At 38.4% G+C, this 17,029-nt stretch overlaps 1 protein-coding gene across 3 annotated transcripts in view; it reads left to right on the plus strand.

The window, feature by feature from the left end:
* pi4ka.L (phosphatidylinositol 4-kinase, catalytic, alpha L homeolog) overlaps window positions 1-17,029 on the plus strand; it is an 84,297-nt gene that overhangs the window by 11,080 nt on the left and 56,188 nt on the right. For all 3 annotated transcript variants that reach the window (XR_005962038.1, XM_018262039.2, XM_018262042.2), the window contains exons 11-18: window positions 247-438; window positions 564-664; window positions 1,450-1,579; window positions 1,664-1,793; window positions 2,140-2,235; window positions 3,325-3,508; window positions 6,161-6,261; window positions 7,217-7,385. Coding sequence is in view for 2 of the 3 variants with exons in the window: in XM_018262039.2 (XP_018117528.1) it covers window positions 247-438; window positions 564-664; window positions 1,450-1,579; window positions 1,664-1,793; window positions 2,140-2,235; window positions 3,325-3,508; window positions 6,161-6,261; window positions 7,217-7,385 (1,103 nt within the window). In the remaining variant the exon portion in view is untranslated. The remainder of the gene's footprint in view (window positions 1-246; window positions 439-563; window positions 665-1,449; window positions 1,580-1,663; window positions 1,794-2,139; window positions 2,236-3,324; window positions 3,509-6,160; window positions 6,262-7,216; window positions 7,386-17,029) is intronic.

Consider the following 17,029-nt stretch of genomic DNA (forward strand, 5'->3'; position numbering starts at 1 on the left):
TCCCTCTGCTTTTTATACTTTTCTATATTTTAAGGTCTGACTGCCTACTTTTGTTTTCATTGTGATTTTATTTCCAAATTTCCTCATTTTCTTCACTTAAATTTCTAGTTCTTTCAGTTTCTGAATACATCTGAATGCACCCATTCTTTTGTGCACACTCACAGACCAGTAACACAATCAAGTATGTAATTTTTTGTAATTCCACAACATTTTAAAGGGTAATAAAAACCTGTTTTCTTGTTTTAGATCCCCATACTTCATTTGTGAAGGAGATTCATGACTTTGTGCTTGAACAGTTTAACATCAGCCAGGGTGAGCTGCAGAAAATTCTACATGATGTGGATAGACTGAATAATGAACTTAGCCCCTTGAAGTTGCGTTGTCAGGCAAATGCAGCATGTGTGGACCTTATGGTGTGGGCTGTTAAGGATGAACAAGGTAAAGGTTTGAGATTATTCTATGTTTTAAATACTGCAGTTCCATTCCATACCTTTATTTCACCAGTAAGCCAGTACAACAGCTGTAGATATCCTCTTTACAAGTTTTAATATTTTTCAATAAAGGTGCAGAAAATCTTTGCATCAAACTATCTGAAAAGCTGCAGTCCAAGACATCTAGCAAAGTGATCATTGCTCATATGCCTCTTCTAATATGCTGCTTACAGGTATGTGCGACTTGAAATAAAAGTGATGGCTTTCTTTCAGTAGTAGGATTCAATCATTCCGTTACTGCATTATTTTTATGCATTTTTTCATTGCTTTTTTTTAGTGCTCTAATCAAAACACCCTGAACCACCTGCTGCCTCTTTATGGTGTATACAAAGGACTCTGTTTTAGGCACATGCAGTATATAAAATAATACTAATTTGTCCCACAAAACTGTTCACCTACATACCTTATGGGCCAGATGTGACCATCTAAGGCTTTTTATGGCCCACAACTTGTGAATGGGCTCTATATATTTGTTTGTATGACAACATCCATTCACAATACTCAAGTATGTTATATCACATTGATTCACTATACAGTAAAGTTGGACAGTGCTGTTTTACCTGTAAACAAAGCATTAACCTTTAGTAGACTGCAGTAGTGAAAAAAGCTCCACGGGACATTGCTATAAATCTTGCAGTGTTATGAAAATAGCTTTAAGGTGACATGCTCAAATTCAGTCACATGGTATATTACAAAGATAAAAATCATAAAGCAAGGAGTTATATATTTTGAAAGTAAAGTAGTAGACATAGCCAGGTGTTACCCATCTTTGCTAGCCCAAAAGCTAATTCAGCAACTAATTTTTGCATCTACTATATATGATTTTCAGAATTCGAGTCAATATTACCTATGGTTACAGAAACAATCAAAGTTGCTTTATTTTAAAACCTTTTGAGTTTAACTGTGAGCCCTACTATGACTGAGGTTAGATGGTCCATATTTTTGTTGTTTTTATCAGGGGCTTGGACGTCTTTGTGAGCGGTTCCCTGTTGTAGTACATTCTGTGACTCCTTCGCTCCGAGATTTCCTTGTGATCCCATCTCCGGTTCTGGTGAAGCTGTATAAATACCATAGCCAATATCAGACAGGTATTACTTTATGAAAGATACATTTTTAATGAGGACACAGTCTACTGTTGACAAACGCTTTACAAAACCATTTTGTTCCGTTAGGTGCAAATGATATTAAGATCAGTGTAACCAATGAGCATTCCGAATCTACTATGAGCATTATGTCTGGCAAGAAAAGCCAGGCGTCTATGTATGAGCAGCTGCGGGATATTGCTATTGATAACATCTGCAGGTATTTTCAAACACTATAAAAGTATCTAACAAGATCCATAATTGGAATATTGAATTATAAACTGGATTTCAAATTTAAAAGTAACCATTATTTTAATTTTCTAAATTGAATTTACCTTATCATCTTCAGTTTTGGGCAAGTTCCCATTTGTTTTGCCTCATTGTTAGGATTACAGTTGACTGCCAATCTTCTGTGTGGGCGCATTCAATTGATCCTCATAGGGACAAAGGAGGGTGCAAATCGACTGAGAGCAATTATATGAATGCCTTCAGAGGTTTACAAGGAGATGCCATAAGTCTTTTATATCCATTATAAATATCTGAATTCTGCTATTTTTTCATTGTAGGTGTTTAAAAGCTGGTTTAACCATAGATCCTGTCATTGTAGAAGCTTTTCTTGCCAGTTTATCAAATCGCTTGTATATATCTCAGGAGAATGAAAAGTAAGTAACTATTACCATTATGTAATGCTAATAAAAAGGATACAAATACTTTTATTGTGAGTGTTCTGACATTTTAATGTATCCTCCCAAGACATAAACAGTAAGTTCTGTTGTTTGTAGCATTATTGTTTATGGTAACTCTGCACTAAAGACTGATAAAGTGTATGGTCCATTAACATATTCACTTCTCTTGTTGTTGTCAGCATATTACTTGATTCACTATGCTCTGGGGCATTTACAAAAACAAGGCTTATTCTTGCTTTAATAAAACAGTAGCTGTATTAGGCATTTAGGCCAAAACACTGGCCTGTAAAGTGCTCACACCTGCACTTCCACATGTTTCTTACTGATGCCAGCTGCAGGATGCAGTCACAGGCAATTTTTTAGCTCATTTCCTTTAATAAAGAGAAATGTCATGCCACAAAATGCAGTAGTAATTAAAATAAGGTGAATAATATTAAAACCAGTTCTTCAGTTATGAAGCTGTCTCCCAGACTTAACTTGAAAAAGAAAGAATGGTTGTGCAACTATTCCTTTTTTGTTTAAATGGATTTTGCTTTGGTAATATAGGACAAACTTGTCATACCAGTTACACTTCCATCTGGAAGGCAGAATTTATTTTCTGCCTTTAATAAATGCAAAATATTAAACCCCTACTGTACCAAACATGAGTTAAAGGGGATAATTCCATATGTCTTGTTAAGGTTCAGGATTGATTCAAGTCAAAAGCTTTTTTAGCTACTGTACATCCAAGAATCTGGTCAAACCAAATTAGAATCCTTAAAATCATGTGTTTTGGTTATTTTCCTCTGGACTGTGCTAATTTGCATAAACAGTTTGGTTTGGGATTCAGTCTAATCATTTGTGGAAAATTCTTTATTTAGCCGGATCCCAAAAAAAGTATACATATATATATATACTGTTCAAATGACCAGCAACTCCAGGGGTTTGTGAAAAAGTTTTGTATTTAGATAAGTGCAGTTACAGCCAACGTGACGTTTCGGTCCACTCAGGGATCTTTCTCAAGATCTTATATATTGTCTAGTACTTGAACTGATGAAGTGATCTGAAATATTTCTTTTGTTGTAGGGATGCTCACTTAATACCTGATCATACAATCCGTGCCTTGGGGCACATTGCTGTTGCTCTGAGGGACACCCCCAAAGTGATGCAGCCCATCCTGCAGATCCTTCAGCAGAAGTTCTGCCAGCCACCTTCACAGCTGGATGTGCTTATTATAGACCAACTGGGGTGCATGGTGATCACTGGCAATGTAAGCATCCTATGAAGTATTACAATTCTACACAAGAGGGTGGAGTCTGCTAAAAAAGTGTACAGTACATTCATTAATCTACCCATATACAGTTTGGCAGTAACATAACTATGCCCCCCCCCTCCAGACACAGTTTACGCACCAGATTGCTTGTGCGCCTGACACTCTAGTGGGGCCTGAAATATTCCTCTCCTGCAGAATGGATGTATACTATATTTCCAAAAGTATCCAGGCCCCTGTTTGTCCAGCATTGCATTTTAACTAGGTTAAAGCCAGGTCTCTGTGAAGACTATCAGGTCATTTTACTCCCATTTCAGAAAATTTTGTATTGGCCTTGCTTTGCGTATTGAGCCATTATAGTGAAGAAATTAAACAGGTACTTTCCCAAACTGTTGCTAGTTAAAATACATCAAATTATTGTATTGTCCTGGCATCTGCCAACTCAGACTTGCCCAGCATACTGGACATCTACCAGATGGTTCACCAGTCAGAACCTAATGTTGGTAACTTTTACACCATTCAAATAAGTAAAAAGAGATCTATCTTTTGGTATATAGATGAAATTGATCAAAAAGGGATCTGTTTTGTGTCAGTGTATTCGTAGTTAAAGCAAAAGAAAAGGAAAGCTATCCTTATTTATCAATTAAACCCAATTGCCATTCAAATTATGTAGTTCTTTATTGTTAAATATATTTTTTTTATATAAAAACCACGATTTCTATATACAAAACTGGATGTTTACAACTCTTATTCATCTGTGAAAAAATAGATACATTTGTCCTAAAAAGCCCTTGTTCCGATAATGTATGGACTAAATCATATAAATAATTATAAAGTGCTAGTGCAATAAATTAGTCCAATTCATTTATGCTCATTCATAACAGTTAAAGTGTCTTAGTGCTGATTCGAATTAAAAGTGACTTGTTACAAATTAACTAAGTAAAAAGATCTTTTACAACTTAAATAATGTTTCATTTTCTATCCTTGTTTGAATTATTCAAAAAAAAAATTCATATACTTGCTCAGATTGTACAAAATAGTAGGAAAAGGGAAATAGTAGTGGCTGGAGAAGTCCCATCAAGACTGTCTTATATTTTGGCTATCTTCGGGACCTCACAAAGTTGGAGAAGTCGGCTTCTGGGACTGTGGTTTCTGTGTTACCTTGTCTAACTTCAGTAAGTGGAGAAGTCCCGTCAAGACTGTCTTATATTTTGGCTATCTTCGGGACCTCACAAAGTTGGAGAAGTCGGCTTCTGGGACTGTGGTTTCTGTGTTACCTTGTCTAACTTCAGTAAGTGGAGAAGTCACGTCAAGACTGTCTTATATTTTGGCTATCTTCGGGACCTCACAAAGTTGGAGAAGTCGGCTTCTGGGACTGTGGTTTCTGTGTTACCTTGTCTAACTTCAGTAAGAGCTAGCTGTCCTGCAAAACCACAATTCCCAGAGCGCTTAGGAGAGAAAGCAGATTGCTTAGATAAAGAGTAGATTCTTGAGCAAGTAATAAAATAAACTGTTTCTAGGATTTATCTAAATTTATCTGAATTTTTAGTTACAATGGTATGAACCGTTTGCAAAATGCTGCCGACACGCGTTTTGCTTTAGCTTTTTCATAGGCAATGTGGGTTATCCAAGATTCCGACTATTTATGACTTCTCTTAGGGTGCATCATCACTGGTGTGCAGCCCTCCGGTGGAACGCGTTGAAGAAACTGCGCGGCGATCCAATAGACGCAGTGACCTCACTGATGTCCTCCTCAGGACCATGCTCCCCCGTATTCTCCTAGACAGTGTCTTAAGATCTCGTGAGAACTGCGAATTTAGTTTCTTTCTCAGGTTGACATATCTAGTACAATTATTTCCCTCAACATGTCTCACATTATTGTTTATGATCAAAAGGGGGAGATATAACCAATTTTTTATCAAATTTTTTATCAATCTATATATCCTATTACAGCTAAGATTTAAATAAAATATAATATTCTGAATATTATATTTTAATTAAATCTTAGCTGTAATAGGATATATAGATTGATAAAAAATTTGATAAAAAATTGGTAGATAGAAAATGAAACATTAATTATTTAAGTTGTAAAAGATCTTTTTACTTAATTCATTTGTAACAAGTCACTTTTAATTCGAATCAGCACTAAGACACTTTAACTGTTATGAATGAGCATAAATTAATTGGACTAATTTATTGCACTTGCACATTATAATTATTTGTATAATTTAGTCCATACACTATCCGAACAAGGGCTTTTTAGCAAAAATATATCTATTTTTTCACAGATCAATAAGAGTTGTAAACATCCAGTTTTGTATATAGAAACCGTGGTTTTTATATAAAAAAATATATTTAACAATAAAGAACTACATACCGTAATTTGAATGGTGATTGGGTTTAATTGATAAATAAGGGATATCTTTCCTTCTCTTTTGCTTTAACTTTTACACCATGGCAACTGACTCTTGGAATTGAGCATAGGGATTTTAGGCTTGTGATGGCTGCTCACCCTGCAGTGTCACAGCTGAGGATAGTTTTAGTGTGGTTACTTTTGGCCATGTAGCTTTATTTAATATGTTAGGAGCAGTTAAGGGCTGAATTTCTGTTGATTGTAGTTTGCGTGAATTCATTAAATCTGTCTTTTTGCAGCAATATATCTACCAAGAAGTATGGAACCTTTTCCAGCAGATTAGTGTGAAGGCCAGTTCAGTGGTTTACTCCACTAAAGACTATAAAGATCATGGCTACAGGTGAGTTCACTAATGTTTTGTGGATAGGTTATTTGAGCAGCAATTTCAAGGCAATTTTCAAAAGAAAGGCATCAATAGTTTAAGTGCATTTGCATATGAACCAGTTCCTCTAGCCCAACACACAATTACAATCCATGCTTTTGGATAGGTAAGCAATCCATATTAACATGGGGATCATACATGTTAATGCTTATTGCTATGTGTAGCCGAATACATTCATCTCATTTTCACTGAGAAAATGGGGTTGTTAAAACACCCCATGGAAAGCAAAACAAAAATTACTCACATGGCTGTGCAATGTAATAAATACTATGCTACATTGTCCTGCTTGAAGTACAGGTCAAAAGTGGCATATAATAATTTAATGCACATTTGATTAAGGATAATTTACTTGGGAGCAGAAGAGAATGTTGCTATAAAGGAGAAGGGTAACTTAATTTCATATGGACTACATTGGCCAGGATTAGTGTTTTGATTATGTATTGAGTTTTTGGTTTAAACTCTTTAACATTAAAATGTTTTGCTCATAGCCTTGAAAGACATAATTCCGTAAAACAGATCCCAGTCTTCTATATTATTGTCCCACTAAGGTGTCTATTTTTCATGCTGTTTAAAGAGTGAAGCATTATGGTGATGTTGCTCAAAGCAACCAATCAATCTTTGCTTTTGTTTTCTAACTGTTGAAATCTAATTGATGAATCTAATTTCTTTTGGAAACATCACCAGTAATGCTTCACTCCACTTTTTAAACAGCATGATAAATAGGCCCCTGAGTGTTCCATGTGGCTCTGTGTGCAGCGTTGTGCAAGTTCAAGCAACATTTATACGTTGTTACCTCAAATCTCACCAAAGTCCTAGAGCTGCAGAAGATGTCACAAAAAAAAAAAAAAATGAAAAAAAACTTGGTACACTGTACATTTTCTAAGCCTTTGTCTTTCTCTTACTTGCTCACCAGACACTGCTCCTTGGCTGTAATTAATGCCCTGGCAAATATTGCAGCCAACATCCAGGGAGAGCACCAGATAGATGATTTGCTGATGAATTTGCTGGAGCTATTTGTGCAGCTAGGACTAGAAGGAAAAAGAGCCAGTGAACGGGCTAGTGAAAAGGGGCCTGCATTGAAGGTAAGTGTTTTATAGAGCTAGATTTATAGTGTAATTGCGTCTTCGCACTGAGCTTATTTTTCAAATGTTTGAATTAATAGAACAAACTGTGATGAAAATGACTTTTACATTATCAATATTATGATCTGTTTCTTAAAGTAGGCTTTAATGCCCCACCTGACCGGGCAAAAAACACTAGCCCTGAAAAGACACTGGGTAGGCTATGCTTATCATTCCACCTACTCAACTTATTCTAGGGGAGTATCGATTTTAGCGAGGAGGTCTGTCCTGTTCAATCTAATTACCCTTATAACTGACTACTATGGTAGTTTTGTGATCCTTTACTACACAATAGCCAACTCTCCTCGTATTAGTGTAAGGCCACACAAGGAGATTCGGGGAGATTTTGTCGCCTGGTGACAAATAGACTATAGTGTCTATTTGTCAGTGTGCTTTAGCGCAGGCGACTTTTCATTATAACCTATGGGAAAACACGCTGAGGTAGTTCAGGGAGATAGTCGCTCAGAAGACGAGGCGATTAGTCGACAGGCGACAAAATCTCCCCGAATCTCCTCGTGTGGCCTTACCCTTATAGTCAACTTATACCCCCATTCAATATGAATCTGCTTAACACTATTGATAAGAAGGTAGCAGACCTTCTCAATGTTCCCACTTGCTATATGGGCAATTTTAATACTCCAATGGATCCTCAAATGGATAAACTAATGACATAGGCTAAGATACTAGGCCTTACAGATGTCTGGAGGTGGAAAAACCTCACCCAAAAAACCTTTTCTTGCCTCTCTATTTATCACTCACTGACAAGGATAGACCTGACATTGTAACACCTGATCTCCTGCCAAGGGTGGTAAAAATAGAATGCCTTCCCCGTGCCCTCTCTGATCACTCACCACTTGCTATCACACTAGCCATGGTAAACTCCCCTAAATCCAGTCTCTGCAGCCCAATTTGATTCAAAAGCAATACAGTGATGGAGATTGCTAGTATAGCAGTTAAAGACTACTGGGGAAACAAATTCGACATAGAACCTCACCTGGTCTCACAACACCAGCTACTTATCCAAGAAAGCCCAACAGCGCCTCTACTTCCTGCACAAGCTGAGGAAATCCCATCTCCCACTATCCATACTCAAAACCTTCTACAGGACTATCGAGAGCATCCTGAGCAGCTGTATCACTGTCTGGGCTGGGAACTGCACTGTCATGAAGCGCAAGACCCTACAGAGGATAGTGAAGGCAGCAGAGAAGACCATAGGTACACTCGCTGCATCCGTAAAGCCACCAGTATTGTGGCTGATCCAACACACCCCTCACACTCACTTTTCACACTCCTGCCATCTGGAAAAAGGTATAATAAACTCACTCTTGACTTGACTCTTGAATTCAGGGTCAGCCTCCCCACCTGTAATCTGGGACGCCTCAAAAGCATACATGAGAGGGCAACTAATCACGCAATTAATAGAGTTAGAACAGAATCAAAAGCCCAAGTAATTGAGGCAGAATAAGAACTAGAGGAGGCGGAATCCTACCTACTTTAACAACCCCTCTCCACTAATCTATAGTAGATTGGTAGATTCCCATAACTCACTAGCCAGGGAACAAACCCTACTTACACGCATGACACGGCTATACTCATACCAACGAACATTTGAAACTGGGGATAGAAGTAGTAGGACACTGGCCTATCTAGCCAAACTGCAATCCCACTCAATGGCCATTGCATCTGTAGCAGCCTCAGATGGTAACCTTAAGTCAATCAATGTCTTAGCTCCCGGTAAGACACCAGATCAGGATGGTATACTGGCAGATTTATATAAAAGTCTCCTTGATGAGCTAACCCCTCATTTGCTACAAAGCTTCACAATGGGGACTCTAAATCTCTCTCTTCCACCCTCCTTTTTAGAAGCTATTATTGAACCCCCAAAAAGATCCACAATCCTGTAATTCCTATAGACCAATATCATTACTCAATACCGGTGCAAAGATACTGGCCAAGATACTAGCCAGCAGGCTGGCCCAAGTCATGCCAGACCTCTTCTATCCAGACCAATCGGGATTCATGGCAGGTAAAACAACTGACATTAATTTAAGAAGACTTTTCTTTAACTTGCAAACTCCTCATAAACCCTTACCACATGCTAGAGGCATAAGACAGGGATGCCCCCTTTTAACTCTGCTGTTAGCCTTGGCCATTGAGCCTTTAGCAATTCTAATCCGACAAGCTCCCACTCTTGAGGGCTGGCGTCTGGGGCCAATAGAAGAAAGAGTCTCTCTTTATGCAGATGATCTACTGTATACTTAGCAGACGCAGGACCAGCACTAGACACTCTGGCTACTATTATAACACACTTTTGGAAATTTTTGGGACTCCAGGTCCATTGGGACAAATCAGCCTTGATACGCATAGACCCGACCCCCCTTTCCTGCCCTACCACAAGATACCCCCTTAATGACTGTAGAAGAATTTAAATATATTGGAATCAATATCCACCCAGATCTACATACCTACATATTCCACGTAACCTAGAACCAGTTGTATCCTCTTCTATACCCTTCTAGTATTGTCTAAACTCCCTCTAACACTGTGGTGAAAGATTAACATCTTTAAGATGGTGTATTTACCGTGATTTCTGTAAATGTTCCACAATTCACCAGTCCATATTCCAAAAAGCTTCTTTAAAGTAGTCAACCAGACTCTGGCATGATTTATAAGGGGTGGTAAGACACCTAGGGGCAAATTTACTTACCTTCAAAGTTTCACCAGCGTTGGCTTCGCGCACTTCGCCAGGGCTCTGCTAATTCACTAAAATCCGAAGTTGCGCTCAGGGAGGCGAAGGGTAGAGAAGTTATTCGTCAAGCAAAGCGAAGTTACGCTAGCGATGCCTAATTAGCATACGGCGCCAAGTACAGTGGACGTATATGTTGCAGCAAATACATTACACTACACAAGCCTGGGAAAGCTTCATAAAATAAGAGTTTTTATTTTGCCCTATACATGTGCCCACTGTATAGTTTATGTGCCGTATGTTAGGAAATGTAGGGGGGAAGGGGGGGAACCCCCAAAAAAATGTACGATCTTTTTCAGCCTATCACCCTTAAAAAAGTAAAAGACGCCAGACTTAGAAAATTTTTCAAATTTATTTGAAGTAAGCCCTATCTACTCTATTGCACTTCGCCTGGTCTGAGGTGGCGAAGGCAGATCTGGCGCAAGAGATAAAGTTCAGTAAAATTCGCCAGTTAGTGAATTAGTGTAGTTACGTCCCTTCGCCATAGCGCAACTTCGCCTGGCCTAAGGGTGCGAAGTAGCGCTAGAGTAGGTCCACTTCGCTAGCGAATTTACGCCAGCACCCGTTAGTAAACCGGCAAAGTAACAAAATTACATCACGCTGGCAAATTTTCGTTAGCCACTTCACCCTTTAGTGAATTTGCCCCCTAGACTGGCCTGACGTAAGCTAACTCCCAACTCTAAAGATGGGGGCTTGGGTTTACCAGACTTATTTCTCTACTACCTAGCTAGCCAACTACACTACATTAAAAGGTGGTTTGACTCAGACCCTTACAACCCAACTCCCCAGGCACTGGCTGTGGGGTCATTAGAAGCCCTTAGACATTTACTGTAAATGGCAGTCACTGTTCATGAAAAACTTCCATCCATTATGGCAACTCTGAGAAAGGCCTGGAACCTAGCACTCAAGCTATACCCACAACATTCATCTACCTTAACAACTAATATACCATTGTGGGTGAATTCCCGTTTTCCACACTTCTGCAAATTCCATGATTTTCTATACTGGCCCCAAAAGCAGGTCAGGCGGTTATAAGATGTACTAGATGGTCCCACATTTGGCTCATACGAGATCTAAAGAAAATCTTACAGAACCTTATCAATCGCATTTTGGATACTTCCAACTCATGCAAGTTTTCCAGGCACAATTTGGTGGTGTGGACAAACCTGTCAGCCCCAGTTCGAAACAACACTGTGGTCCCCTGCTTTGACTAAGCCAACATCAACACTATATAAAGTGTTATTGCAAACAACTCCCTCACCGTTTCAGACAGCATATCAAAAATGGTTAGCCGACATTCCAGACCTCACTGAAGAAGATTGGGATGAGATAAATTAGTCCAGTTTAAATGGCTCCACCAGTTCTATCTTACCCCTTAATGACTGAAATCCATGGGGCACAACCCCAGCGCAAGGTGTCATTGTTGCAGGCTGAAGGAACTAACTTTTTACACATGGCCTGGTCATGCCCACTGATAGCTACGTTCTGGAGAGAAGTGATGAATATTTTAGCGGACAAACTAGACTTTCCTAAGTTGTTAACACCACAGGTGCGCATACTGGGAGTCTTGGATGGACTCATAAATACTATTCATGCCACAACCAGATACTGAACACTCCTATATTATGCAAAGAAAACAATTGTGCTATCGTGGATTTGTCCCAAACCCCCCACAATACAGAATTGAATCACACTACTGGGTTACACGATGAAACTGCACCACTCCGTCATAGAATAAAAATGCCTTTATTGGAACCCTTTAGGACATTACAGCAAAGTTTCGGGTCACACCTGACTCTACCGCTCATTAAACTCTCGGTATTAGCCAGGGGCTCACTAAAAAGATTTTAAAGGAGAAGGAAAGCCAAAAGTTATGCACTTCCATTCTGAATAGCTCTCATACCGATGCCTTAGGTCGCTATAGTTTCAGGTCCCCTGTGTATATGCAAAAGTAGTAAACTGAGCGTCTTCTTTAGAGCTTTGCAGAACACAACCACCTTCTTGCTAAAGTGATGGAGACTTCTTTTTCCTCCTTATTGCTACTGCGCATATGCAAAAAACCCACTACCCCTGACCCCAGATGCATGTCTTAGATGACGTAGCGCTCAAGTGAAAACTCTCCCCGCTCGGCTTGCAGACTAAGCGCAATGAAGAATCCGTGACGTCACTGTAGTCCCGTACTAGCTTTCTCAGCAGTGCAAGTTTCCTACTGCCAGACACCAGGGTCAAAGGATTAACTTATATATTGTCCTGCCCTGGAAAAACTGGTGTGTTTGCTTCAGAAACACTTCTATAGTTTATACAAGCAAGCTGCTGTGTAGCCATGGGGGGCACAGCTAATTACACTGAAAAAGGAGCAAAGGCACAGGTTACACAGTAAGAACGAGTTAACCTGTACAGTATACAGAGGGTTTACAGAGGAAAATAAACTGATAAACAGGTCAAATGTTATTCATGACTCTACAGTACTATAGAATGAAAACCTTTCCCATATAAGAAAGGAATATTTTTGCCCATAAATTGTTTGTTTGCAGGCTCAGAATCAACAGTTAAAAATGTTAAATTTAAAAAAATGTCAAAAAAGTTTATATAGCAGTGTAGCAAAAGAAGTGTTAACAATGTGTGCATAGTAAACTTTATTAGTATGCATAGTAACCTTTAATAACATGTCATATTGTTTCCTCTCTTTTTAATAATGAACCCTCAATGTTGTATTTCACCTTAAATAACATTATAAGTATAAAGATATTTTAAAAAAAAGTTACATTGCTGACCGCACCTGGCCTTGCCCCACTTGAGGGCCACCAGAGCTATGATAAATGCTATCTTGGGCGTCAAGGCAGAGGGAATCTTTTAGGAATGCGTGCCAGAGCACAATTCAATGGGATGGGGGAGCAGGTGCACAACCAGCACCAGGGCCCCCCATTGTTGGTTCTGCCATTGATTTATATTTATTTTATCCATGGGATTTAATGTGTGGGAATCCAGCATAATATCCACAAATGTCCACAAAGTACCCGCACTCTTACTTCAAAGTTCATAAATAGGTGCTCGGCCAATGGTAATTGTATATTCTTGTGTCTCAAAGTTTTATTGATCCATCACTTTGTGCATCCAAAGTTTCGGCCCTCTTTGGGGCCATTATCAAGGGTAAAGTGCCAGTGATACAATAACAGTTTATATACCCAAATCCTTATTCAAAAAAGGCGCCACAATGACGTCATAACCTTAAACATAATGTGATTGGTGCTATTGTATCTGAAGAAATAATTTATGTGAAAACATGGTGATAGTTCCACCACTAGGTGCTTCATAGAGTCCATGTGTTGAGTCCATTCAGATACAAGTCCATAAAAAGAAGAAAAAAATTGTTTACTTTGTTTCCAGAACCGGCAGATACACATAAAAAGATAAAGAATAAAGATTTAAAGATGAATCGAATTTACTATATTGCAAAATTTGTTTCCATTTCTGATGAAACTACAATTTATAACTGTTACATTATCTCAACATCAATGTTCTGGCTGTTTAAATAAGGGGAAATTCACTTTAAGTCTAAAAACAGCTAAGTACCTGTTGTCCATTCAGCCCTTTCGGAGCCACACAGTCTAACTTATGTATCCAGAATGCCTCACTTTTCAACAAAATATTGTCATAATCACCCCCTCTTACTCAATCGGCATGCATCTAAACGGTGCTGGGCTGTGCTTGGCATCTGCCCAATGTTTAGCAACCAGTTGTTGCGAAATGTCTTGCTTTTTTTGCTTTTGACCTTTTCTATTCTCTCTGGATCTAATGCGGCTCTTATGCTAGATCTATGCATTGCCATCCTTTCTTTTAACTGTCTGGATGTTTTGCCACAATAGATGAGTCCACATGGGCATTTAATGATGTAAGCTACCATAGGGGTATCACACGACATTCTCTGCTTAATGGTGTATTTCTTACGAGTATATGGATGAGTGAAGTAAGAACCCTGTATTAAGGCCCCACATAATATACATCCCGTACATTTAAATACTCCTAGTCGTACATGTGTTTTTTGGTATTTATTAATTGGGTCAGAGGAAATTCTAAGTCCCTCTGACCCAGTTAATAAATACCAAAAAAATACATGTACACTTGATAAAGGCCCCAAAGAGGGCCGAAACGTTGGATGCACTAAGTGATGGATCAATAAAATTTTGAGACACAAGAATTTGGAGTGCGGGTCCTTCTATATGCAGTATATATATATATATATATATATATATATATATATATATATATATATATATATATATATATATATATATATATATGTGTATGTATATACAGTATATATATATATATATATATATAAATATGTGTGTATGTATATACAGTATATATATATATATATGTGTATATATATATATATATATATATATATATATATATATATATATATATATATATATATATATAGACAAATACAAGAGTCCTCTGCACCTATTATCAATACATTTAAGACAGAGACATTTTGTGCATACTGCTATACTGCTACCGAAAAATGCCCTACCCTTCAAACAAAACAGGGATTGTTTGTCCATATATTGCAATATATATACGTTAAGCTGGCCAACTACATCAAAATCATCCCATATCTGGCCAGTCCTATGCTCAATTTTCATCTGATTCATTAAGAATTCTATTGCTTCATTATACATTTTATAAAGGGACTACGTTGTACCTGCAACTTACTAGCTGCTTTCAAAGTAAAACTCCCAAACTTGGCTGCCCTTTTTTTAGACACCAGTGGGATCACCTGACTATCGTTGGAGAGGGTGGGAGCTACAACATGGAGCTGGTCACTGCTCCTGTATAACTATAACAAACAAGGGAAAGTTGTGCTCACCACTAATTTATATATATATATATATATATATATATATATATATATATATATATATATACAATTCCAACGTTTATGATGCACTAATCCCAATGTATATCAGAGTCAAGGGTGCTGATCCCAATAGCAGTGAGTAATTCCGCTTCTTAGTTATATTGGTCCAACCAGATCGCACTCCATATTTAAAACATAGCTTTTATTAGCTTGTTAAAATGTATCACAAAATGGCATTCTTCACAACATAGTAGCAGCGTCATTTGTATCAAGACACTTATCTGTTAAAAGTCCAGCATAAACGCTATATCCATCCACACTCACGGGACGTTTCGGGACACATCTGTTCCCTTTCTCAAGCGTATGTATCGTGTAGTAGCGTGTAGGACTCTATTGCACACACTTTCTGCTTCCTCGTTAGGCGGGGCATACGTGGTAAGTAACTGTGATGATGCTTCCTCACCTGGAGGCCGGATCTGCACGTCAGTCACCACATATCTCCACCCTCCCGTTACTATGCAAAGTCCATAGTTACCAAAGAAAAGAAATATATCAGTAACAGCAAATTACATGGGCATTTTTCACTATATCTGATGATTGTAGTTATTTGAGCAGATTATGTCAAAATGAAAAGCAAAAGTTAACAGATGAATGGCAAAAAAGAAAAAATTTTTTTTAAAAAATACAAAAATACTTATAAAGAAAAAATTCAAAAGATATACACAAAATAATATTAGTTGCCCGAAATATTACTACTCACCCTAAATGAGTACTTTACAGAAATAAATGCAAGTCAAAATCACGATTTAGATCCCTTGGACTGAGAGTCCCTAGCCTGTCAATCCATTTAACTTCTGCTCTTTTTAATGCTAGAACACGATCTCCTCCTCTTTTCAGAGGTGGGACGTGTTGGATAACTCTGAATTTCAGCTCCTCTGATGTATGTCCTTGTTCTAAACAATGTCTAGAGACTGGCAATGATCTATTGCCCACGTGTATAGTTGATCTATGTTGAGAAAACCTATCCTTCACCTTCTGGGTGGTTTCTCCAACATAGACCAACCCACATGGGCACACCAGCATGTATACAACAAAATTGGTATCACACGTATTATAACCCCTAATTTGATACTTCTGATCCCTATGTGGATGGTCAAAATCAGGACCTACCAATACAAATCGACACTGGGCACAACCCTTACATCTATACATGCCCTCTTTCTTGGGACCCCAAAACATTGCCTTATTAGGTGGTTTCCGTATGTCTGCATTCACTAATCTACTCCCTATGGTTGCTCCTCTGCGATAGGACATCATAGGGCCTTGTTGAAACTCTGGAATTGAAGGATATGCATCTTTTAATAAGTGCCAATGTTTATCTAATATGCATTTAAATTTGGAACTGGCAGAATTATACTGGGATACATAAGCTAATCTATTACCTGTAGTACGCCGATCTCTTGATGTACATCCAAGAATCCCTTCCTTAGCAGCCTGTTGATTTTTTTGTATTAGCTGATTCGGGTATCCCCTATCTGTAAGTTTCCTAGACATTATTTCTAAGTCTTGTTCCAGGACCACTGGATTATTTGTAATTCTACTCACTCTAGTAAACTGGCTGATAGGAATCGATCTCTTAACTGAGGGGGGATGGAAGCTGTCATAAGAAAGAAGTTGATTTCGATCCGTGGGTTTTGTATAGATCCGAGTATCAAACCCTGTCTCGGTTCGTGTAACCAATACATCTAAGAAAGTAACGATCAGCTGTCATCGTGAATTTAATGTCATTATGGGCCCCATTAATTGCCTCACGGAAGACGGCCAAGGAGTCCAGGTCACCCCGCCATAGGAGGAACACGTCATCGATGTACCTCCACCAGGCACAACAGTGCCTAGTGAAGAGTACATTTTGATAGACATGCTCCTCCTCAAACCAACTCATAAAGGAGTTGGCATATGACGGGGCGACCTTGGACCCCATGGCCGTCCCCC

This window comes from Xenopus laevis, chromosome 1L, assembly GCF_017654675.1.
Source record: "Xenopus laevis strain J_2021 chromosome 1L, Xenopus_laevis_v10.1, whole genome shotgun sequence".
NCBI lineage: Eukaryota > Metazoa > Chordata > Amphibia > Anura > Pipidae > Xenopus > Xenopus laevis.